General features: G+C 42.1%; 3 protein-coding genes across 5 annotated transcripts in view; 2 read left to right on the top strand and 1 right to left on the bottom strand.

Annotated features, from left to right (window-relative positions):
* The window catches only part of LOC129860172 (zinc finger protein 883-like), a 483924-nt gene that overhangs the window by 254774 nt on the left and 203147 nt on the right, over positions 1-26003 (bottom strand). The gene's annotated exons all lie outside the window — the stretch shown is intronic.
* LOC129860133 (zinc finger protein 250-like) overlaps positions 1-26003 on the top strand; it is a 166044-nt gene that overhangs the window by 26257 nt on the left and 113784 nt on the right. The gene's annotated exons all lie outside the window — the stretch shown is intronic.
* LOC129860215 (gastrula zinc finger protein XlCGF26.1-like) lies at positions 156-13006 on the top strand. The gene is made up of 3 exons (XM_055930605.1): positions 156-7433; positions 7974-8222; positions 8870-13006. The coding sequence occupies exons 1-3, from the start codon at positions 7316-7318 to the stop codon at positions 10102-10104; spliced, it is 1602 nt and encodes a 533-aa protein (XP_055786580.1). The 5' UTR covers positions 156-7315; the 3' UTR covers positions 10105-13006.

Genomic DNA, 26003 nt, shown 5'->3' with positions numbered 1-26003 from the left:
ACTGTCATCTGATGAAGTTGTTTGTTGGTTAGTTTGGTTGGTTCTTGGTTAGTTAGGTTGGCTTTGTGCATGCTAACTGTGCTGTGAAAAATGTCTGTCCTTTGTATTTGGTGGTGAGCTAACATAAATATACGTGCTGTTTTCGCTGTAAAACATTTTAAAAATCAGACATGTTGACTGGATTCACAAGATGTGTATCTTTCATTTGCTGTATTGGACTTGTTAATGTGTGAAAGTTAAATATTTCAAAAAAATATTTTTTGAATTTCGCTCTCTGCCTTGTCAGTGGAATGTGGGAGGAGTTACGCTAGCGGAACGCCTGAGCTAGACAGGTTAAAGATTGATTCAATACATCGTTTGACATGTTTCTACTGACTGTTACGGAACTTTTTGACATTTCGTCTGCTTTTAGTGAACGCGCTTCATGACTATTTGGAGATAAATTATGGACATTACCGAACAAAATGAACGTTTCTTGTGGGAGTCCTGGGAGTGCATTCCGACGAAGATCAGCAAAGGTAAGTGAAGATTTATAATGCTATTTATGACTCCACAATTTGGCGGGTAACTGTATGGCTTCCTTTTGTGGCTGAACGCTGTTCTCAGATTATTGAATATTGTGCTTTTGCCGTAAAGCTTTTTTGAAATCTGACACGGCGGTTGCATTAACTTCTCTAGGGTAGGGGGCAGCATTTGGAATTTTGGATGAAAAGCATGCCCAAATTAAACTGCCTGCTACTCGGGCCCAGAAGATATTATATGCATATAACTGGTAGATTTGGATAGAAAACTCTACAGTTTCCAAAACTGTTAAAATAGTGTCTGTGAGTATAACAGAACTGATTTGGCAGGCAAAAACCTGTGAAAAATCCATTCAGGAAGTAGTTTTTTTTTGGTTTTGTAGTTTTCTATTCAATGCCATTACAGTATCCATTGACTTAGGACTCAAATTGCAGTTCCTATGCCTCCCACTGGATGTCAACAGTCTTTAGAAATTGTTTCAGGCTTGTATTCTGAAAAATGAGGAAGTAAGAGCAGTCTGAATGAGTGGACCCTAAAGTGTCACAGAGCTTTTTCATGCGCGCGACGGAGAGAGTGCCTTTCTTGTTTACCTTTTATATTGACGACGTTATTGTCCGGTTGAAATATTATCGATTGGTTAGACTAGAAACAACCTGACGATTGAATATAAACATCGTTTGACATGTTTCTATGAACTTTACGGATACAATATGGATTTTTTGTCTTCCTGTTTTGACTGCGTTCGAGCCTGTGGATTACTGAAGAAAATGCGTGAACAAAACTGAGGTTTTTGGATATAAAGAGACTTTATCGAACAAAAGGAACATTTATTGAGTAAATTAATGTCTGCTGAGTGCAACAATATGAAGATCATCAAAGGTAAGGGATTAATTTTATCTCTATTTCTGACTTGTGTAACTTCTACTTGGCTGGTTACTGTTTGTAATGATTTGTCTGCTGGGCTATGTTCTCAAATAATCGTAAGGTATGCTTTCACCGTAAAGCATTTTTTAAATCTGACACCGTGGTTGGATTCACAAGAGGTTAATCTTTAAACCTATGTAAAATATGTTTTGTTTTCTGAATTTTTATAATGAGTATTTCTGTATTTTAATTTGGCGCCCTGCAGTTTCACTGGCTGTTGAAGAGGTGGGACGCTACCGTCTCACGTACCCTAGAGAAGTTAAGTTTATCTTTAATTCTATTTAAAACATGTATCTTTCATCAAAGTTTATGATGAGTATTTCTGTTATTTGATGTGGCTCTCTGCAATTTCTCCGGATATTTGAGGCATTTCTGAACATGGTGCCAATGTAAACTGAGGTTTTTGGATATAAATATGAACTTTATCGAACAAAACATATATGTATTGTGTAACATGAAGTCCTATGAGTGTCATCTGATGAAGATCATCAAAGGTTAGTGATTTAATTTTATCTCTATTTCTGCTTTTTGTGACTCCAGTCTTTGGCTGGAGAAATGGCTGTGTTTTTCTGTGATTTTGCGGTGACCTAACATAATCGTTTGTGGCGCTTCGCTGTAAAGCCTTTTTGAAATCGGACACTGTGGTGGGATTAACAACAAGATTACCTTTAAAATGATATAAAACACATGTATCTTTGAGTAATTTTAATTCTGAGATTTCTGTTGTTTGAATTTGGCGCCCTGCACTTTCACTGGCTGTTGTCATATCGATCCCGTTAACTTTTTAGGGCTGCAATCCCGTTAAGGTATTATCACGTTTGGTAAAGGTTTGATGTTTTATTTTTGTGTGAAACCGAGTGATTATGATCAACTATTTTACAAGTCACATAGCTAGAAGCTTTTGGTTTGTCTGAATAAATTTACATAATTTCCTCATGGTAGTTTTAATAAAGAATACAAGTATTTGAGCTTTCTGAGTTTGTTTATAGCATGTTATTGGTTTTGTGTAAAATTCACGAGCTGGTAAAATCGAGCTGTTCACTCTGTCTGCGCCAACGGACTTCAGTGCTGGTGCAGAGAGACAATTTCACGGTCACACTACAGTTTTGAAGCTGAATGTAATGATCATCAGTTTTCTACATGTGTACTAATATTCAGACACCTTCAGTTGCTTCTATCTTTATCTATAAATGTTACTATGGTGTGAACGGGAAATACAATTGGTTTCTGATTAAAATAATACAGTGAAGACAAGGTTAAAACTAAACTTGTACTAAATGTTTTTTTGCCATTTATGTGAATTTGGGAAATCTACTTTAGTTTAAGTGCACTTACTTTGTGTAGACTAATTTTAAAGTGTGTACTTTGTGTAATATGAATTAATGAATGTTTTGTTGTCAATGCTTAGCTACCTGATCCATTGAAATGAGATCAGTGCTTGACTTGGACAGGAGCTCACTGGAGCTGAGAACCGGCACTTCAAATGTCTACTGTTTGAGCTCATGTTCCTGTCAAGGCTTTGGGTAACTGGCGAAAAGGAGTCAAGCGCAGGAGAGTTGAGATGCGTGGACAAGGTATTTAATACATGAAAAAACACCAAAAACACCAACGGTCCGTGAAATATACCGGTACAATGAATAAACGGGATTCATACAAAGCTCTGCAACAAAATACCAGCCGTCAGATACAGTCATCAACATAGAACAAACACGCACACATACATGTGTGAAACAGAGGGTTAAATACTGAATCTGTAATGGGGGAATTGAAACCAGGTGTGAAAAAACCAAAAACAAATGGAAAATGAAAAGTGTATCGGCGATGGCTAGAATACCGGTGACATCGACCGCCGCACGTAAAAGGAGAAGGACCGACTTCGGCGGAAGTCATGACAGTACCCCCCCTTGAGCCACGAGCCGTCACCTGCCTCGGGGACGACCCTGAGGACGAGGTGTAGGGCGACCCGGATGGAGACGGTGGAACTCATGCAGCATCGACGGGTCCAATACGTCCTCCACCCAGCATCTCTCCTCTGGACCGTACTCCTCCCACTCCACGAGGTACTGAAGGCCCCTCGCTAGACACCTCAAGTCCGGTATGGCTCGAACTGCATACGCCGGGGCCCCCTCGATGTCCAAAGGGGGCGGAGGAACCTCCCACACCTCAGACTCCTGGAGTGGACCAGCCACCACCGGCCTGAGGAGAGACACATGGAACGAGGGGTTAATATGGTAATCGGGGGGAAGCTGTAACCTGTAACAAACCTCGTTCAGTCTCCTCAGGACTTTGAATGGCCCCACAAACCGCGGGCCCAGCTTCCGGCAGGGCAGGTGGAGGGGCGGCCTGCGCCAGTCTCCTGACGCCTCCCGGCCCACTGCACATGAGCGGCGTCCCATGTCTTCTCCGAGCGCCTAAACCAGTCGTCCACCGCAGGAGCCTCGATCTGGCTCTGATGCCAAGATGCCAGAACCGGCTGGTACCCCAGTACGCACTAGAAGGGGAAGAGGTTAGTGGATGAGTGGCGGAGCGAGTTTTGGGCCGTCTCTGCCCAAGGTATGAACGCCGCCCACTTCCCCGGCCGGTCCTTGCAATAGGACCGCAGAAACCTACCCACGTCCTGGTTCACTCTCTCCACCTGCCCGTTACTCTCGGGGTGAAAACCTGAGGTTAGGCTGACCGAGACCCCCAGACGTTCCATGAACGCCCTCCAGACCCTTGATATGAACTGGGGACCTCGATCAGATACTATGTCCTCAGGCACCCCGTGGTGCCGGAAGACGTGTGTGAACAGGGAGACCGGGCAAAGGGAGGAGACGGCAGGACTTAGAAAACCGATCCACCAGGGCCAGGATCGTGGTGTTCCCCTGTGAGGGAGGAAGATCCGTTAGGAAGTCCACCGACAGGTGCGACCACGGCCGTTGTGGAATGGGTAAGGGTTGTAACTTCCCTCTGGGCAGGTGCCTAGGAACCTTGCACTGGGCGCACACCGAGCAGGAGGAAGCATAAACCCTCACGTCCTTAGCCAAGGTGGACCACCAGTACTTCCCACTGAGACAACGCACTGTCCGGCCGATACCTGGATGACCAGAGGAGGGTGACGTGTGGGCCCAATAGATCAAACGGTCGCGGACAGCAGACGGAATGTACAGATGCCCAGCTGGACACTGGGGGGAATGGGCTCTGCACGTAACGCCCGCTCAATGTCCAGGTCCAGCTCCCACACTACCGGTGCCACCAGGCAAGAGGCCGCGAGTATGGGAGTGTTATCCATGGACCGCTCCTCCGTGTCATACATCCGGGACAGTGCGTCTGCCTTAACGTTCTGGGAACCTGGTCTGTAGGACAGGGTGAAAACAAAATGGGTAAACAACATGGCCCACCTTGCCTGGCGAGGGTTCAGTCTCCTTGCCGCCCGGATGTACTCCAGATTGCGGTGGTAAGTCCAGGTGAGAAAAGGGTGTTTAGCCCCCTCAAGCCAATGTCTCCACGCCATGTCTCCATGTCTTGACGACAGCAAACAGCTCCCGGCCCCCCACGTCACAGTTTCTCTCCGCCGGGCTGAGCTTCTTCGAAAAGAAGGCACAGGGGCGGCGCTTTGGTGGCGTACCTGAGCGCTGAGAGAGCACGGGTCCTAACCCAGCCTCGAACCCGCGTCCACCTCCACTATGAACGCCAAAGAGGGATCCGGATGAGCCAGCACGGGAGCCGAGGTAAACAGAGCCCTCAGGTGACCAAAAGCCCTGTCCGCCTCAGCCGACCACTGCAAACGCACCGGTCCCCCCTTCAGCAGTGAGGTAAGGGGCGCTGCTACCTGACCAAAGCCCCGGATGAACCTCCGGTAGTAGTTGGCAAACCCGAGAAACCGCTGCACTTTCTTTACCGTGGTGGGAGTCGGCCAATTACGCACAGCTGAAATGCGGTCACTCTTCATCTCCACCCCTGATGTGGAAATGCGATACCCTAGGAAGGAGACGGCCTGCTGGATGAACAGGCATTTCTCAGCCTTGACGTACAGGTCATACCCCAACAGTCGTCCAAGTATCCTGCGCACCAAGGACACATACTTGGCGCGTGTAGCGGAGTATATCAGAATGTCATCGATATACACCACTACACCCTGCCCATGCAGGTTCCTGAAAATCTTGTCTACAAAGGATTGGAAGACTGATGGAGCATTCATCAACCCGTATGGCATGACAAGGTACTGATAATGGCCTGATGTGGTACTAAACGCTATCTTCCACTCTTCTCCCTCCCGGATACGCACCAGGTTGTAAGCACTCCTGAGATCCAATTTTGTGAAGAAGTGTGCCCCGTGCATTGACTCGATCGCTCTGGCTATGAGAGGCAGCGGGTAACTGTACCTCATAGTGATTTGGTTAATGCCTCGATAGTCAATACACAGGCGCAGACCTCTATCCTTCTTCTTCACAAAAAAGAAACTCGAGGAGGCAGGTGAAGTGGAGGGACGAATGTACCCCTGCCCCAGAGATTCGGAAACATATGTTTCCATAGCCGCCGTCTCCTCTTGCGACAGGGGATACACGTGACTCCTGGGAAGTGCTGTGTCTACCAGGAGATTTATCGCACAACCCCCCCGTCGATGGGGTGGTAATTGAGTCGCCTTCTTCTTACAGAAGGCGAGAGCCAAATCGGTATATTCAGAGGGGATGCGCACGGTGGAGACCTGGTCTAGGCTTTCCACTGTAGTAGCACCGATGGAAACCCCTTAACACCTCCCCGAGCACTTTCGTGACCACCCCGTGAGAGCAGTCTGTTGCCACGAAATAGTGGGGTCATGACAGGCCAACCAGGGTAGGCCCAGCACCACGGGAAACGCAGGAGAATCAATAAGGAAGAGACTGATTCTCTCCTTGTGACCCTCCTGCTTAACCATGCCCAGTGGAGCGGTGGCCTCCATAGTTAGCCCTGACCCTAATGGTCGACTATCTAGGGCGTGCACAGGGAAGGGCATATCCACAGGAACAATGGGCATCCCTAAACTATGGGCAAATGATCTGTCAATAAAATTCCCAGCTGCGCCTGACTCTACGAGCGCCTTATGCTGGGAATGCGGGGAAAACTCAAGAAAATTAATAAACGAAAACATGTGAGCAAAGCAGGGCCTTTTGGTGAGCCTGGTGCCGACTCACCTGGGGTGACACAAGAGTGCCCTGTCTGCTGCCTCGACTCCCAGAGGAACCTCCCCAGCACCGACCGGCAGTGTGCCATCTGCGGCCACAGATGGTGCATGGAATGGCCCCGCCTCCGGTCGCCCTAAGTGCAGCACCTCCCAGCTCCATGGGCGTCGGAGCGGTGGTGATGGGGGATGGAATTGACCGACCACGATCTGGATGTCCGCGGGTAGCCAGCACGTTATCCAGCCGGGTGGACAGGTCCACCAGCTAGTTGAATGTGAGAGTGGTGTCCCTGCAGGCCAAGTCCCGACGGACGTCCTCGCGCAAACTGCACCGGTAGTGATCGATCAGGGCCCTGTCGTTCCATCACGAACTCCTGTACTCTCTTTGTCCCCTGCCTCAGGTGTACGAGACGTTCATGTGAAATCCCGAAGTGGTCCAACACCGCTTCTTCTTCCCCCCATAAGGCGTTGGCCCACTCCAGGGCCTTTCCTGAGAGGCAGGAGAAGAGGGCGGCCGCGCTCTCACGGCCTGAGGGAGCCAGGTGGACGGTGGCCAGGTAGAGCTCTAGCTGGAGCAAGAACCCCTGACATCCCGCCGCCGTACCATCATACTCCCTCCGGAGGGCGAGCCGAATCCCACTGGGACCAGGTGAAGGAGGGGTGATTATAGGTGAAACTGGTGGTGCTGGTGGAGACGCTGGAGGAACTCCTCCTCTCTTCCATCGCTCCATGGTTTGCAGCACGCGGTCCATGGCACTGCCGAGATGCTGGAGAATTTTAGAGTGCTGCTGGACTCGCTCCTCGACCCCTACTGCAGGGGCACCTGCTCCTGCTGACTCCATTCGAGGTGCGTGTTTCTGTCAAGGCTTTGGGTAACTGGTGAAAAGGAGTCAAGCGCAGGAGAGTTGAGATGAGTGGACATGGTATTTAATACACGAAAAAACACCAGTATAGAAACAATACAACGGTGCGTGAAATATACCGGTACCACGAATAAACAGGCGTAGATACAAAGCCCGGCAACAAAATACCAGCCGTCAGATATAGCCATCAACATAGAACAAACACGCACACATACATGTGGGAAACAGAGGGTTAAATACTTAACATGTAATGGATCGGCGATGGCTAGTAGACCGGTGACGTCGAGCGCCGCCCGAACAAGGAGAGGGACCGACTTCGGCGGAAGTCTTGACAGTTCCTCTTATAGAATATTAGCTCAACAGTATTGTGGAGCTCCTGTTCCTAAATATAAACAGTACCGGCACCTATTTCAGTCCAAGTCAAGCACTGAATTAGATAATTGAAAATATAATATATTTTTAGAGACTAAAGAAAGTGCCAGAACTGTCAAGACAATAACTGTTGTTTCTCATTGTTACTACAGGATTAGAATTAAGTCTGAGGCCGGTAACATCAACAGTAACGACAAACCCAGCCTGCCTCTCTCCTTCCACACTGAGTCCAAACCCACAGTCACTGGGTCCTGATTGTGACAGTGGGGCCCAGTTTGCACTGCAAAATCCAGAGATGGCATCATCTGTGAAGCTGGAACATTGCAGTCAAACACTGGAGCTGAATGTCAACATTAAAGATGAAGAAGAGGAGGAGAAGACAGGGAAATATGTTAATCATGGTAAGAGCAGGTTTTATCTAACTAAGTTTGTTGTTCATTTCAACTTCCCACTGTGTATGAAAAGTTGCAGTAGAACTGTTTCATGATGAACTGTTTCAATGAGAAGGTAGATGTTATTTCATGCTACTGAGACTTCCATGGTTTGACACCAGTATTGCCAGCATTTGTTTTATTAACTGAGCTATCTGGAGTGATCAGAGAGCAGACTAAAGAAGTGAAGTAGACAAACTGCCAGTGTTTTAAAGTTCTATGAAGTGAGTCTGTGTAGTTTCTAACCTTTGTGATAGTGAGTGGAGGATGACATGCCCCTTTTTAGCTTTCATCTCTTACCCACTTTTAGAATAGTTTTATTCCCCTGTATTGTACAGCCTACTGATATGAATACATATGTCACCCGGTACAGACAGAAGAGGACCGACCACCCCTTTGAGCCTGGTTCCTCTCTGTTTCTTCCAAGGTTCCTGCTTTCTAGGGAGTTTTTTGTGGCCACTGTGCTTCTACATCTGCATTGCTTGCTCTTTGGGGATTTCGAGTTGTTTTCTGTAAAGGACTTTGTTACAACTTATGTAAAAAGAGCTTCATAAAATACATTTGATTGACATGTATATCACACCAATTGACTGATTGTTCTGATATTGTTCACACAGGAGACCATGTTGAGACATTCTCTACATCCAGAGAGCATCAGCAGGAAGATCACAGAGGAAAGAGGTCTTACCACTGCTCACATTGTGAGGAGATTTTCCCATTTCTATCAAAGCTAAAAATACACCTAAAAATACACACAGGAGAAAAGCTTTACTCCTGCTCTGAATGTGGAAAATGCTTCAAAACATCAACTGCGCTAAAAGTTCATCATAGAACACACAGAGGAGAGAAGCATTTCTCCCGCTCTGACTGTGGAAAGAGTTTCTCTGAACTGGGTAACTTTAAACAACATGAACATATGCACACAGGAGAGAAGCCTTACTCCTGCTCTGACTGTGGAAAGAGTTTCTCTCGACCAAGCCACCTAAAACATCATGAACGTATACACACAGGAGAGAAGCCTTACTCCTGCTCTAAATGTGGAAAATGCTTAAAAACATCAACTGGGCTAAAAGTTCATCAGAGAACACACACAGGAGAGAAGCCTTACTCCTGCTCTGACTGTGGGGCGAGTTTCTCTGAACTGGGCAACTTAAAACGACATGAGCATATGCACACAGGAGAGAAGCCTTACTCCTGCTCTGACTGCGGGGCGAGCTTCTCTTATCGGAACACCTTAAAACGCCATGAACATATACACAGAGAGAAGCCTTACTCCTGCTCTGACTGTGGAAAGAGTTTCTCTGAACTGGGTAACTTTAAACAACATGAACGTTTACACACAGGAGAGAAGCCTTACTCCTGCTCTGACTGTGGAAAGAGTTTCTCTCGACCAAGCCACCTAAAACATCACGAACGTATACACACAGGAGAGAAGCCTTACTCCTGCTCTAAATGTGGAAAATGCTTCAAAACATCAACTGGGCTAAAAGGTCATCAGAGAACACACACAGGAGAGAAGCCTTACTCCTGCTCTGACTGTGGAAAGAGTTTCTCTGAACTGGGCAACTTAAAACGGCATGAACATATGCACACCGGAGAGAAGCCTTACTCCTGCTCTGACTGTGGAAGGAGTTTCTCTCACCTGGGCCACCTAAAAATACATGAACGTTTACACACAGGAGAGAAGCCTTACTCCTGCTCTGACTGTGGGGCTAGTTTCTCTAAACTGGGCACCTTAAAACGACATGAACATATGCACACAGGAGAGAAGCCTTACTCCTGCTCTGACTGTGGGGCAAGTTTCTCTCGACTGGACACCTTAAAAAAACATGAACGTATACACACAGGATAGAAACCTTACTTCTGCTCTGACTGTGGCAAGATTTTTTCCCAATTGGGCAATGTAAAAACACACCAACGGATACACACTTGAGAGAAGCCTTATCACTGCACTGACTGTGGGAAGAGATTCTACAGATTGGGACATTTAAAAAGACACCAATGTTTACATAAAGGAGAGAAAACTCATCAGTTCTCTGACCAGCTAAGATTAGACACTCCACTTAATTCTCATGTCATTAAATAATTGGCAACGTTGAATTGGATCAAATGAAGAAAGTGTAGAACACTATTGTAATCCTATAGTTTCTCACTGTGCGAGAACTGTGCAGAGGAAAGGGAGCGTTATAGAATGTTAGCCTCTCTTTACTGATCAGTGTGCACCTTGTCAGTTTTGGTGTGAGAGGGAATAAAGTAGACGGTACACATCAAACGTTTGATTTATGACCCTATGTCCGGATGACGTGTGCATGCCTATATTTGGGCATCCAATCAGGACATCCTGGCGGGAAGTGATCACGTGGTTATGCCCATATATGGGCATCTTGTTCCTGTTCTCACGCCTTAGTGAGTGCGACAATATTTATATAATGCCTTTGAAGTTGTCATGATGATTGATGTCTAGGGACCTCTTTGAACTGGGGGAGATGAACATTTCGAAGAGTATGGCCCCCCACCCCCTGTTTTATTGACCTTAGGGTTGTTGTCTATGAAACACGAATGTCCTGGGGTATTGGGGTTGGCAGACGCCTTATACATAAAGCCCAGAACAAGACATGCGGCCCCAGAACACTAAACAAGATTTTTTAAATCAGCATGGATTTTGTGATCAGTGGCAAAGCAGTGATGACTGTAACAACGGAAGCAGGACCTCGGTTGAAACATAGAGAAAGGGCCAAGTATCAAGCCACAATTTACGATGCGGCAAAAAAGCGGTTTCTATGTGTGTATAGAACCCAAATACCGCCCGCAACTGCTCTGAAAGGTCAAGTGCTGATGTCTAATGGACATCAATGGGGGTATCGGTTTGATTACCTGGCCTGTAGAGTGAACCTCTATACAGTAGGAGAAGAATATACAGACCAGACTTTAGGAGTGGACTACAGGCTTGAAGACTGGATGGTTTTTCGCAAGGTTGTGTGTCCCGAACTGAGCCTTATCACCAAGGGGTATAGCTTGTTCACGGGCTACGAGACCCGTTGGGAAGGTGCCCCTGACTCCTCAGGAAGAATATTTCACAGGGTGAAAATACAAAGAAAGAATGGACTTCCATGTGGCTACGTGGAGTTCTATATCAGCAACGAGGAAACCCGCAACCAAAACATTCGTGATGGTGGCCTGACTGGGGATTTTAGGTTGCGCATGCTTATTCCTTTTCAAATTTGGTATCTAATGGAATTGAAAATGTTACAGCTGTTGGACGCTCTCTTTGTACAGAGCCAACAGCGCCAGAGCATTGTTCATGTAAAGAAGTGCATAATATATACGAATCCTGAGGATTATGATTCAAAGGAGCCCCAAGAAGGTACATCCTCAGAAGGGACAGCCTCCGAAGAAAACTAAGTACGCGGCTGCGTTAACCACGCCCTGATACCCAAAGGACTGGTTCAACAATAAAAGGAGTGCCCTTAAAGCCTCCGGTTCTTCATTTCATCATACACCATGGATATTCATACAACATACCAGGACTCCGATACGACATGGGGGCCAGACCCTATGGACTCTATGCCTCGCAGCCCGACATTCTACTCCCCCCTGGCGAGACCCACGACACCCCCTACATTTACACAGCCTGAGGATGTGTTTGATGGGGTAGTCAGTACTATTTTTGTGGACACCATCAAGGCCTCTGTAGCCACACTTTTAGACGTGGTGATTGGAGAATATATAAGAGAAAAATGCATCGGTTGTGAGATCAATCAACCCAGCCAGCGCCGTAATCCGTGCCTATACGACCCGCCAAGATACTACTTCTTCAACCATTTTGAGGAGCTGGTGAAAACACTGTGGTCCTGCAGGTTTATACCATCGCTGGTCAGAGCCCTGGAGTCTATGGGTCTTGTGCCATCTATCCCCAGAGTTTACGGGGTAACCGAGGCATTCCTACATGAACTGAAGGAGGCAATCTACATCCACGAGAAACTCAAAGAAATCCGACACACCCTGGTGGACGACAATAAATACCGGGAAGCTGTGGTGGCTGATGTGATGACTTTCTGGCTCAATAAACCCCAAGAGACCGAGTGACATTTTGTTATTTAGTTGTAAAGCAATGGGTAACTATGTGTCTATGATGTTAGAGAGAATAAATAAAAAAAATCTTTTGAGAGAACTTACAAATGTAAGGGAAGTCCCCCCCCCCAATTTTACAAAATAGCATGGCAAGTTATTGGCACCGAGCGGAGCATATACACGATGGACAAGTACACTACTTCTGGCGTTGTTTCATCCAAAGCTGAAGGCAAATGCCATGCTGCAAATGAGCTGTGTAACACTCCAAAATTCCTATAGTGGGCGAATGTGTTCTATCTAAATTTTTCATAGGCTTTATGTAACGCAAGTCAAGACCCAAGAGTAAAATTTTGAGATTTTGAAAGTTTTGGCAAAAACTTATCACCCCCTTAAAAAAGTGCTTTCTGGACCGTTTTTCGAAATTCTTTCGAGTGTTATGTCAATTACACATGTGTAAGAACTATATGAAAATACTTTTTTCAAATTTTATTAACATAATTTTTTTTTTTTTTTTTTTTTAACTTAAGGTATATGTTTTGTGCATTTGGAATATGATTTCATAGGAAGTCAAAAGTCAAATACAAAAAGGCACTCGCACATCTGAGCAATCTTATTTGCAGGTGCATGGCATCAAATGAACAAGATGAAGGAAAAGGAAACCGCACACTGCTCTTGATAGTATCACCGATATTTAATAAGCTTACGTATCGGCCACACGGCCTTCGTCAGAGCTTTTTCAAGCTCTGACGAAGGCCGTGTGGCAGATACGTAAGCTTATTAAATATCGGTGATACTATCAAGAGCAGTGTGCGGTTTCCTTTTCCTTCATAGGAAGTCAAAAGTCAAAAATGTCAAAAATTTGGAAAAAATGTATCACCCCCTTTAAAAAAGTGCTTTCTGGACCGTTTTTCGAAATTCTTTCAATTTTTAGGTCAATTACACATGTATAAGAACTGTATGAAAATACATTAGTCACATTTTATTAACATAATTTTTTTTTTTTTTAATTTTTGAACTTAAGTTATATGTTTTGTGCATTTGGAATATGATTTCATAGGAAATCAAAAGTCAAAAATGTCAAAAATTTGGAAAAAACATATCACCCCCTTTAAAAAAGTGCTTTCTGGACCGTTTTTTGAAATTCTTTCGATTTTTAGGTCAATTACACATGTATAAGAACTGTATGAAGATACTTTAGTCACATTTTATTATCATAATTTTTTTTGAAATGTTTACTTCTACTTAAGGAATATGTTTTGTGCATTTGCAATCTGATTTAATATGAAGTCAAAAATGTGAATAAATTAGAAAAAACTTATCAACCCCTTTAAAAAAGTGCTTTTTGTATTTCATAGTGGAAAATAACATTTTGTTTTTAAAAGGCCAAAATGAAGCATTTAAAACCGTTTTGAAAAATGACGCCTGGTAACCCAAAACATAGAATATTTTTTGACTTTTTTTGGAAACCTCCTTAAATCACTCAGGCCGGACCCCCATTGACTCGAGAAGAAAAAACAACAAAAATTCCAGAAGAAAAAACATAGAATATTTTCAGACTTTTTTTGAAAACCTCCATAAATCACTCAGGCCAGCACCCATTGTTTTTTGCCCGTAGTATAGTGCTCCCAGAGCGGGTATGGAAGTCTGGATCCCCCCTAAAAGCATTTAAGGCTCTGTGTGTCTTTAAGCACCATACTTTTTCATTCTATCCTTGCTGTGTGTGTCTGTGTGTGTGTGTGTGTGTGTGTGAGCTTTTCTTTGACATCTGTTTAGAGAAATTACTGATTTACACTTCATGAGGGTTGCCTAATCACACACTTAAAGTGTTGGAAAGATCTGACTTTTTAACCCTTTGAAACAGCACCTATGACCCCATTTTAAGGCCCTTCCGGTTGGCACAGGAAGCTATAAGTAAACACCTATCCTGATCGGGGTATGCTTTTACAGAATCCTGAGTTTTAAGTCTATACGTTAAGAACTGACTGATTTACATAGGGTTGAATGCACTATATATCACAAACTGCTGGTTGGCTATGGCAAAACACTTTTAGGGTGATTTTATCACTTCCGGTTGCCCCAGGAAGCTTAGAATCAACACAGGTAGACCTCATAGTGGCCTGATGGATTGTCATTGAAGACAGGTTCATAAGACATTCATAACCCACATAGGGTTTATTTAAAGAATGCACGTTACATTTGCATATGATTCAACAGTGAAAAACATCACATCATATTGCAAACATAACACAGTGTTACATTTGCAATATGATGTGGTGAATCATATTGCAAACATAACACACAGTGTTACATTTGCAATATTTTGTGTTGAATCATATTGCAAACATAACACAGTGTTACATTTGCAATATGATGTGTTGAATCATATTGCAAACATAACACAGTGTTACATTTGCAATATGATGTAGTGAATCATATTGCAAACATAACACACAGTGTTACATTTGCAATATGATGTGTTGAATCATATTGCAAACATAACACACAGTGTTACATTTGTAATATGATGTGTTGAATCATATTGCAAATGTAACGTGCATTCTTTAAATACTTTAGAAATACAAAATTGAACGTCCTGATGACCTCAGGATGGCCGGGCAGTGTTAGTGGTTCCTCTCCATCGCTCGTTGCGTGGAAATTTCATCATGTCGATTTTGGTGATGGTACCCCCGCGTTGAAAGATATTGCAATTGTACAAAAGTCAACTAGCAAGTCGGTGTCCATCAGTCAATTGGATATTGTCAGACACTAAACGGATACCATCTGACACCAAACTCACTTTTTCCAACTCCTTTAGAAGCCAACTATAACATATTTCAGAGCAGGCCCAAAATTCACAGCGCCTTCTATTTAAACCATAATAAAACAAATAATACGTAGTTATGTTCTAGCTGCGGGTCCAGTTCACACATTATGTTTAGCCCTATGTGAAGCGACCTCGAATCCCAAGTTTCGGCTCGATAGGTCATTCGGTGCCCGAGCAAAACCCTAATTGGTGCTGAAATTTCACGTTTTTCATTGCCTTGCTACGGGGTCCTTGAATGAGCAATCAAACAGGCTCTTTGGGGTCTGTCTCTATGGGCCGAGCCGGTTTCAACGCACCTAGTCTTGAGACTCTGGGACTTTTCTAAAGGTCGTCCGTTTCGTTGAGGTCAAATGAATTGAAAACATGGCAAATACACAAGGCTTTTTATCGAACCGAGAACCTTCTAGAGTCATGTAATTCACCGTGCACAATCGACCTGAGGTCTAGAACAGGTTTGTAAATTTTCAGAACTCTAGGTCTGACGGTTCTTTAAAAGTTGGAACAAAAGTAACTACTGCAGGCACTGTCTGCCTCTTAGCCCCTCAGTGTGTCCCTCCATCATTTCTGTGTGGGTATGTATTTTTTTTTTATTTTTTAAATCTGATGGGATGAATGACTGATTTACAGTTCAGGAAGGTTGTCTATTCACATATATGAAGTTTTGGAAAGATCTGACATTTTTAACCCTTTGAAACAGCCCATTTGACACCAATTATGGCACTTCCGGTTGGCACAGGAAGCTGAAAAAAAACACATATCATCACTGGAGAAGTTTGTTACAGAATCCTGAGTTTTAAGTCTGAATGTTAAAAATTGACTGATTTACGTAGGGTTGAATGCACTATTAATCTCAAACTGCATGTTGGGTATGGCAAACACTTTTAGGGTGATTTAACCACTTCCGGTTGCTCCAGGAAGCTTAGAATCGACACAGGTAGACCTCATGGTGGCCTGATGGACTGACATCAAAGACAGGTCCATAAGACAATCATAACCCACATAGGCTTTAGGTTGAATTTAGAGGTGCAGTCAATGTATTCCAATGGGGAGACATTTCATTGTAAACTATTTGATGGAAACACCTTCTTTTAACTGTGAAGGGTTAATGCCACAAGGTCAGGGTTAGGCTTGCACAGATCGGGAGGACCTTAAGAACACTCCTGAGGTGAAATTGTGTTTCTAACCTTAACGGTTCTCTCTCTGTGTCCCAAAAGCAAATGAAATTGACATTGAGGTCAAAAGGTCATTTGTGTCCGTTCTCTTGTAACGGTCGCTGCGCTCAGACCGAGCGAGCTATGGTCAAGCGGGGCATCTCGTTGAACTCGGCACGGCCTGGAGATAATAGTAAGGCCATTGCAGGCTTTGTGTGTCTTTAAGCACCGTACTTTTTCACTCCATCCTTCCTTTTTGTGTGTGTGTGTTTGTGTGAGAGAGCTTTTCTTTGACATCTGTTGGGAAAAATGACTGATTAGGGTTCATGAGGGTTGTCTACTCACACAAGTGAAGTTTTGAAAAGATCTGACCTTTATTACCCTTCAAACCTGACCCTGTGGCACCATTTTAAGGTACTTCCAGTTGACATAGGAAGCTGAAATTGGAACACATACCCTCCTTGGCATAGGCTCTTATATAATATTGAGGTTTAAGTCTTTATGTTAAGAACTGACTTATTTAAAGAGGGTTAAATGAGTGTGTGTTATTTCATAAAATCATATAAAATCACAGGATTCTCGCAGAGCTTCGAGACCCACTTTAAAAATGTACGTCTGAACACACTGCAACTGGATCTGTGATTTTTTTGAAAAAATAATTCCTCTTTGTGAACATCACCAAACGGTCAATGTACGATTTCTCTTAAATTACGATAGATAAATGGCTGGTTCTTTTTTTCCTGACACCGTATGCTTATGTACTTTGACATGAAGCGGTCAAATTAGCACCCTACTTGCGTTTTAACCCTTTAATCCCAGAAAAATGGCCATAACTCAAAAAGCGCCGAGGTCTCGACGCCATCTTGTTCGGGGCCAACTGCCCATTACTCCTAACCTACGCTCGCCGAGTTTCGTCTTCGAAATATTTTCAGTTTAGGAGAAAAGGCCGCGCTCATTTGCCACGTGCTTGTGCGCCTGCAATATGATTTATTTTCCCTCTTGTGGGAATTTTCGAGAATGCAGAAAAAGTCAAAAATTTGTCATTTTTATAAGACGGAAACCGAAATTCCGAAACGTTTTTTTGAGTGACTTCCTGAAAGAGCTCTCCGCCGCCCACGGCCCGACGCCGTCCGCGATTTTCTGCGACGTATTAAGACGTCAGGTAAGGGACCGTACATTTGCAATGGGACTTTCTTCACTAACCATACGGCTCCCGTCTCAGAGTTCCCTTAAGGTATGTCATGCATCAGATTATTGAAAATAAAGTGAACAATGTATCGTTCTACACAACACACAATGCCTGGGTTAATGAAGAGTGTGTGCTGAAAATGGAACAAATCATGAATCATGTACGACATACGGGCGAGAGTCTGCAATGGACACAACTGGTATCACGTCTTGTGGATGATTCTGAAAAATTAGAAACAACTTTGTCTAAGATTTTACTTTATTTGTTTGAAACACCATTTAATTGTAACGTGTATCATATTTGTTGTTTATATGCTTATATATCGGACATGTGTGTTTAAAAAAATTCAGCGACACAAGCCTGTAAATCTAAACCAAATATACAGGGTGTTGCTTGCTGTGATCGTTGAGAAAACTGGGACATGTATCCTGCAAAGAATCCTGAATTGTCTGTATACGTAATACTTGATGCATGAAATAAAAATTCTAAAATGAAAGTGAAATGTTGTCGTTATTTGAAAGTGTCTCATTAACGTTATTGTACCTCAGCGAGGCAAGAAGGATGGCGGAGCAGATGTTGAAAAACATTTATTATAATCCCTCTAACCCCGGGTCTTATGGGGGTAAAGAGCATTTCCAGAGAGCTATAGCCGAAGAAACAGGTAGCCTGTTAAGGGATGCTAAAGTGAATGAGTGGTTATCAGAGCAGGATACATTAACTCTCCATAAACCTGTAAGAAAACAATTTCCAAGGAATAGAGTTTTTTTTCTACGCATCCCTTGTCCCAATTTCAGGCGGATCTATGTGACATGCAGGCCCTTGCAGATAAAAATGATGGAAATCGCTACATGCTAACGGTTATAGATATTTTCTCTAAAATAACATTTGTAAGGGGCTTAAAAAATAAGAGCGGGGCAGAGGTGACCCGGGCCTTTGACTCTATCTTGAAGGAAGGAGGAGCCCCCAAGAAAGTGCAGACTGATGGCGGAAAATCTTTTTTTAATAATACTTTTCAGAAACTCATGAAGAAGCACTATCGTACATTTTGCTACAGGCTCAGATTTGAAAGCTTCAGTTGTTGAACGCTTTAACAGAACTCTGAAGGAGCGGATGTGGCGATATTTTACAGCTCACAACACGCATAGATATATCGATCTAGTTCAAGATTTATTGAAGGGATACAACAGCAGCTACCATAAGAGTATACGTATGAAGCCCTCCGAGGTCTCTTCTGAAGACTCTTTTCAAGTCTTTAAAAATCTGTATGGTTTCTTCGCCGTAAGAAGAAAAAAAAAAATTCATAGTGGGGGACTTGGTGCGTATATCCAAGTTGAGGAGTTTTCGACTAAAAATATGAGCAAGGTTACAGCGATGAGTTGTTACCGAGTGTCTGCCACGCATACCCCCGGTCAACAAGTTAAAAGATTATGACGGGGAGCTTATAGAGGGATCTTTTTATGAGAAGGAATTACAGAAGGTACAGTTGGGTAAAGACAAAGCCTTTCACGTGGAGGAGATTCTAGATCAAAAGAGAGAAAAGGGTAAAAAATGGTTGCTGGTCCGCTGGAAAAATTGGACCCAAAAGTTCAACAGTTGGGTATTAGAGCAAGATGTGGTGGAGGCATCGGGGGTTAACTTAAACCATCATGCATGATAAATACCCCATCATTCACATGTACATAGGAGGGCTTCTACCTGACTTTCCCCACTAATGCGTCTGCACATATATATCGTAATAATCAGTGTGAATTGTACTACCAATTTTCCAAAGCCTATAGAGTTATCAGAGGCCTGGGAAGTAGGTCTCAGCGAGATTACATACCCCCATAGTTGGTATAATATCAAAGATAAGGACCGTGATTTTTATTGCAAAAAGTTATCGGAACCTGCAAAACTTATTAAGCTTAAAAAAGGATTCTATAGAACCGTCGACAGGATCGTCTCAGAGTTGAATGAACTCCGAACACTGAACAATATGGAAATATTTGTGATCTACAACCCTATACATAAATGGGTACAAATCTCAGGGGATGCTGACGGGGGTATAAAGACCAACGGTAATTTAGCCTACATGTTGGGGATGGGTCCCAATAAATGGACGTATGTGAAAGATAAATTATTCCCATTCCCTGCGGATATACATGCAGGATTTTACAACATATTTGTGTATACCGACATCATATCCTATCAAAGGGTCGGAGACAGCTGTGTGCCCCTCCTGAGAACAGTTCATATAGACGGAAAGGATGGGGACATAGTCACTGTCACCTACGACAAGCCACACTACGTACCTGTAAGCAAGAAATATATTGAAAACATTCTGGTTGAGCTTAAAACGGATCAGAACGAAAACATCGAATTTACTTATGGTAAAAAGATTGTATAACTCCACTTTAGACCCTCCAAAACCTCTCTACATATATAATATTTGTATTATATATAGTTATAAACATAATACAAATACATTTAAAAAGGGTTATGGACCATCAACAAGTCGACCCTAACCGCTATGTCTCATACAATGTTGATCAAGTGGGTAATGGACTACCCGGCTATTATGGATCCCCGACCATGTACGGTTCGGGGATAGGAGGTATATTTCGTAACCTCTTTAGGATGGTTTTACCGTTTATGAAGAGAGGCTTCAGCATAGCCAAACCACATTTAAAATCAGCGGCTAAAAATATAATAAGTGAGGTTGTAGCCAATGCTAAGACCAGAAGGGCGTCACCAGATGCCGAGCATCAAGAAGGCTCGGGGCTTATGATGTTGTCTCGAAGACCAAAAAAGAGACCTCCGGGTATAAGACGCAGGCCTGCCACTAAAAAGCGGAGGTTAACAGTTTATTTATTTATTTTATTTTATTTTTTATTTTTTGGGGGGGGTGGATCAGCTTAATATTGCGGAAAGAATGTTGCTTCCAATGTAATTGTCTGCATCATTTCCAATCCTCCATATTTTTTGGGGTAAATATATATATCCATTCACGTATGCATACATATACACATATATACATACACATACCTACATAGACATACATACTTTTTTTAAAGAGTATACCTTTATTATTATTCCCCGCAAACCCTACCACCGATCCCCCAATTGGAGTAAACTGATAAACATTTCTGTTTTTACCTTCAATTTATACATCTTATACACATTTTACAGACACAGTCTACTTTATAATAGTTCTCTCTTGTTTGTTCTTAGTCCTTCCTCTATTTCTGTTGTCCATCCAGTTTGATTTCCACTTGTAACTGTGCTATTTCACAATAGCTCCGCACCTATACACATTTCACAGATCCCGTATGCCCTACATTGTTTATCTTGTTATTAGTCCCACCCTTCAGCTCCACTCAACCTTTCCCATCTATCTTCCAACATCATCCATTTCGGATTTTTATTTGCCATATATTTTTCAACTGTGCTGTGATGCTTCACAAAAGATTTGAATCTTCCTATTCTCATAGCTTCCATGGATTGTAAATTAAAAATAAACATTTTTGCTAAAATAATTATTATATTATTGATTGATTGACTATGGCTTTTCAAATCCCCCAGTATTGCTATCTGTAGCGTTAGTTCTACGCAAATGTTGCAATTCTTCAACCATTCCTGGACCTGTGACCAAAAACGAGCTACATACGGACAATACCAAAATAAATGGTCTAATGACTCTGCCTCCTCACAGCAGAATCTACAGACCTGGGAAGATTGTATCCCCCATATATATAACATTCTATTAGTTGCAAGAATTTTGTACAATAATTTAAATTGAAAAATTCGAAGTTTTGAATCGGGCGTTGTTTTGCGTATCAATTCATAAACCATGTGCCATGGAATGGGTACATCGAAAATCTCTTCCCAACTATTTTGCAATTTATATGGCACAGCTGTAAGTTTTTTGGTCCTTAAATGAAATTGGTATATGTTTTTATTTATCACACTTTTCTTTAACCATTTATGTTCTTTAATATAAGGCCGACATACAAGTTCCTTACTTTTTCCCCCTTCTACTTGCCTCTTCCATTTTTGTGGTAATGCTGCAATTAATTGGTTGTAATTTTGGGTAGAGCAGACATTTCCATATGTCTGTGTTAGCTGCATGTGTGACATTACTCCACCAGTCCTATTTATAATATCATTCACAAAAATTATACCTTTTTTAAAAATTTCTTAGATAAATACAGTTTTTTTTATCAATTACTATATTTGAATTTAACCACAAGATTTGTTGTACTATTTGTTCCGTCCTTTCGGGTGGATTAAACTGAAATTGCAACCAACTTTCTAAGGCTTGTTTAAAAAATAAAGATATTTTGGAAATTATTTCCTTTTCAAGCAACCGAAAGTGAGCAGGTGTAATCTGAATAAAGGGAAAAAGGCCCTTCTTGAACATAGGATGAGACATTCGTACCAATCTACTAGAGAACCAGTTTGGATTTAAGTATAACTTTTGTATGACTGATGCCTTTAGTGAGAGGTCTAATGCTTTAATATTTAATAATTTCTGCCCTCCGAATTCATATTCGTTATATAAATAGGCCCTTTTAATTTTATCTGGCTTGCCGTTCCAAATAAAATTGAATATTTTTTGTTCATATAATTTAAAAAGCAGGTCACTAGGTGTAGGCAAAACCATAAGCAAATAGGTAAACTGTGATATGATTAAAGAGTTAATCAGGGTGATTTTCCCACAAATAGACAGGTATTTTCCTTTCCATGGTAGCAAGATCTTATCTATTTTTGCTAACTTTCTATAAAAATTTATTGGAGTGAGATCATTTCTTTCTTTTGGGATTTGTATACCGAGTATGTCCACATCACCGTCAGACCATTTAATTGGTAAACTACATGGCAATGTAAAATGTGTATTTTTTAGTGATATGGTACATTTATCATAATTTGGTTTTAATCCAGAGAGGATAGCAAATGTATCTAGATCCTCTAAGAGGCCGTGGAGAGTTTCTAGTTGTGGTTTTAAAAGAAAACATGAATCATCAGCGTACAATGACACCTTAGTTTTTAGGCCCTGGATTTCTAATCCCTTAATATTAATGTTTGATCTAATTTTAACAGCTAACATTTCGATGGCAATAATAAATAGATATGCCGATAGTGGACAACCTTGTTTTACTCCTCTAGATAGTTTAAAACTTTCTGAGATGTAGCCATTATTTACTATTTTACACCTAGGGTTACTATACATAATTTTTACCCATTTTATAAGAGATTCCCCAAAATTGAAATATTCTAGGCATTTATATATAAACTCCAGTCGTACTTTATCAAAAGCCTTTTCAAAATCAGCTATGAAAACCAGGCCTGGTGTCCCCGATATTTCATAGTGTTCCATTGTTTCCAGTACTTGCCTTATATTATCTCCAATGTATCGTCCATGTAAAAAACCTGTCTGATTAGGATGAATAATATCTGACAAAACTTTTTTTATTCTATGCGCCAAGCATTTTGCTAGGATTTTTGCATCACAACACTGAAGTGTAAGAGGTCTCCAATTTTTTAAATGGACTGGATCTTTATATATACCACTTGGGTCCTGTTTCAGTAATAATGATATCACACCTTCTTGTTGCGTGTCTGATAATCTATCATTTATATAGGAGTGGTTAAAACAAGCTAATAATGGTCCTTTGAGTATATCAAAAAAATGTTTGTATACTTCCACTGGTATGCCATCCAGTCCTGGAGTTTTCCCATCCTTAAAGGCCCCAATTGCATCAAGTAGTTCCTCCTCTGTAATTAGGCCTTCACATGAGTCTTTCTGTACAGATGTTAATTTTACATTATTATTAGGGAAAAAATCCATACAATTAGTTTCAGTTAGTGGAGATGGAGGAGCCTGAAACGAAAATATATTCTTAAAGTACTTTACTTCCTCTTTCAAAATATCATTTGGTGAATCATGCGTGACTCCATCATTTGTAACAAGTTTTAATACGTTTTTTTTGGTAGCATTTCTATATTGACGATTGAAAAAGAATTTGGTGCATTTTTCCCCATATTCCATCCAGTTCGCTTTATTTTTGTAATATATTACACTGGATCTTTCTTGAATAAGTTCCTCCATTTCTTTTTGTTTTTCCTCTAACTTATTCTGTGCCTCTATGATACCGTTTTTATTGTTATCTAACTGTACTGTTAGTCCTTCAATTTCCTTTGTTAATATGGACTCTTTTGATCGAAATTGCTTTTGTTTTATAGATGAGTACTGAATTGCATGGCCTCTAAAGGCACACTTAAAAGTGTCCCATACAATATGGGGATCTGCTGTACCTATGTTATGTCTAAAAAAGTCAGTTATAAATTCTTCTGTCCTAGTTCTAAACAATTTATCATCTAGTAGGCTTTGATTAAATTTCCAATATCCTCGCCCACGTGGAAATTCTGTAAGAGTAATATATATGCCAATTATGTGATGGTCCGACCGCATTCTGTCCCCTATCAAACACTTTTTAACTTTTGGTGCCAGAGAGAATGATATAAGAAAGTAGTCAAGGCGACTAGCTTGATTAAGCCTCCGCCATGTATATCTCACTAGGTCAGGGTATTTAAGTCTCCATATATCCACTAATTCCAATACATCCATGACATTCCTGATTTCCTTAAGTGCCTGAGGGTGATAGTTTGTAGTGTGATTTCCTTTCCGGTCCATAGAGGTATTTAAGACCGTATTAAAATCTCCCACTATAATAATAGAGTCTAGTGTTGCTTGTAGAGTTGATACATTCTTATATATATTGTCAAAGAAGCTTGGATCATCATTATTCGGACCGTATAGGTTAATAAGCCATATATGTTTATTGTCCAATAACATATTTAAAATAATCCATCTACCTTGAGGATCTGTTTGGACAAGTTGCACATTTGGATCAAAGTTATTATTAATTAAAACCATCACCCCTTTTGAATTTCTTTGCCCATGGGAGAAATATATTTTGCCCCCCCAGTTCTTTTTCCACAAAACTTCATCTAAAACTGTCGAATGGGTTTCCTGTAAACAGTAGATATTATAATCCTTCTCTTTTAGCCAGGTAAATACTGATAGTCTTTTCTTATTATCTGCTAAGTCATTACAATTGTAACTGGCTATACTTATTTCACCACTTACCATAATGAGACACACCTTTCAATTATTTTTATCAAAATATATGTTTGTAAACGTCCTATTAAAAAGTAACATAATGATTGAGTGTCTATTTAGTTGTACCATGACATTTGCATCTCCACTAAGTAAACCTCCAATTGGTCCCCACTATTCCACCCGCCAAAAGCCCCCATCTCGAGTTGGGTTGTCATCCTAATGCCCGGCAGACCACCCCCGACCCCCCGCATCGCACAGCCCCGGACCGACTGGGATCCATCCTTCGAAAAGTGCACACAGCACCATCCACCGAACCGAAGCAGATCCATTGCCAAATGCATTTCCATCGCCCTCACCTCGATTTTTATTACTTATTGCTGTGAATCATCCTCTATAGTCCCTAACATCTTTTACTTCTTCCTTCGCAACAGTTGTGGGATACACACATACACCCACACACATTCAGCCCTTACCCCCACACAACCATAAGCTCACCCTCTCAACAATTGCACCATCCCAGAGCCTAACTCAAGATGGGTCATGATTTACAAATGTACTTGCAGTTTCAGCTACATGAGAAGGCCTGCAAGACCGCGCAAAAAATGAGCATAAATGTAGAGATTTATTTACCATTGTCACATCCTAGATGATGGAGGTCAAATGTACACCTTCTTCCTGAAACACCCACAATACGGTCATCCATTTTGACCATGTTCCCAAGCATCTCCATGCAGTCCGATTGGTTTCGTGCCACCAGGGCCACAATAATATACCCCCTCTCTGAATGTCCGAGTGTGACCCCCTCCCTATGGGTTACTGCAGCTAGTGTTGCCAGCACTGCCACTGCCTGGGTGGGGGCACCCCACCGGAATCCCCACCGGCTAGGTACAAGGTCGTCAAGGTTCTCATTAGCAGCTTTGAGAATTTCCTTGTTTATTATGCTCTCCCTTTAGGGGGCTTTGGCTTTGCAGGACCAACCCTGCCAAGCAGGCTCAGAATCTTGAGGGGGCAGTGCTGCTCATGGTCCCTGTCCTCATTTTGGCTGCATACAGACCGTTTACAGCATGCACATAAAACAGTTAGGGACTTCTCCTTAGTATCTGGGCCATTCATGTGGGTGTCTAGGGTATAGGGCCATGGACCGTACCATTAAAATAGGATAATAAATAATTAGATATAATGTATTTAAAAAATGTAGTTCCCCATGGAAGGACAATAAATAAATAAGACGTATAATTCATTAAAAAAGTATATCCATCATTTGAACAACATTGAAAGCCCTCTCATACCTGGCCCACAGCAATACACTGGCTCTGGGATATGCAACTATTTCATTACTCACTCACTCAACTTTCCAAACATAACAAATAAAAATAAACACACACCACACCATCCACACATACTGTGCCTTCTG

The sequence above is a fragment of the Salvelinus fontinalis genome, chromosome 7, assembly GCF_029448725.1.
Source record: "Salvelinus fontinalis isolate EN_2023a chromosome 7, ASM2944872v1, whole genome shotgun sequence".
Taxonomy (NCBI): Eukaryota; Metazoa; Chordata; class Actinopteri; order Salmoniformes; family Salmonidae; genus Salvelinus; species Salvelinus fontinalis.
Note: the sequence above shows the minus strand (reverse complement) of the source record. Positions and strands in the feature narration are given on the sequence as shown.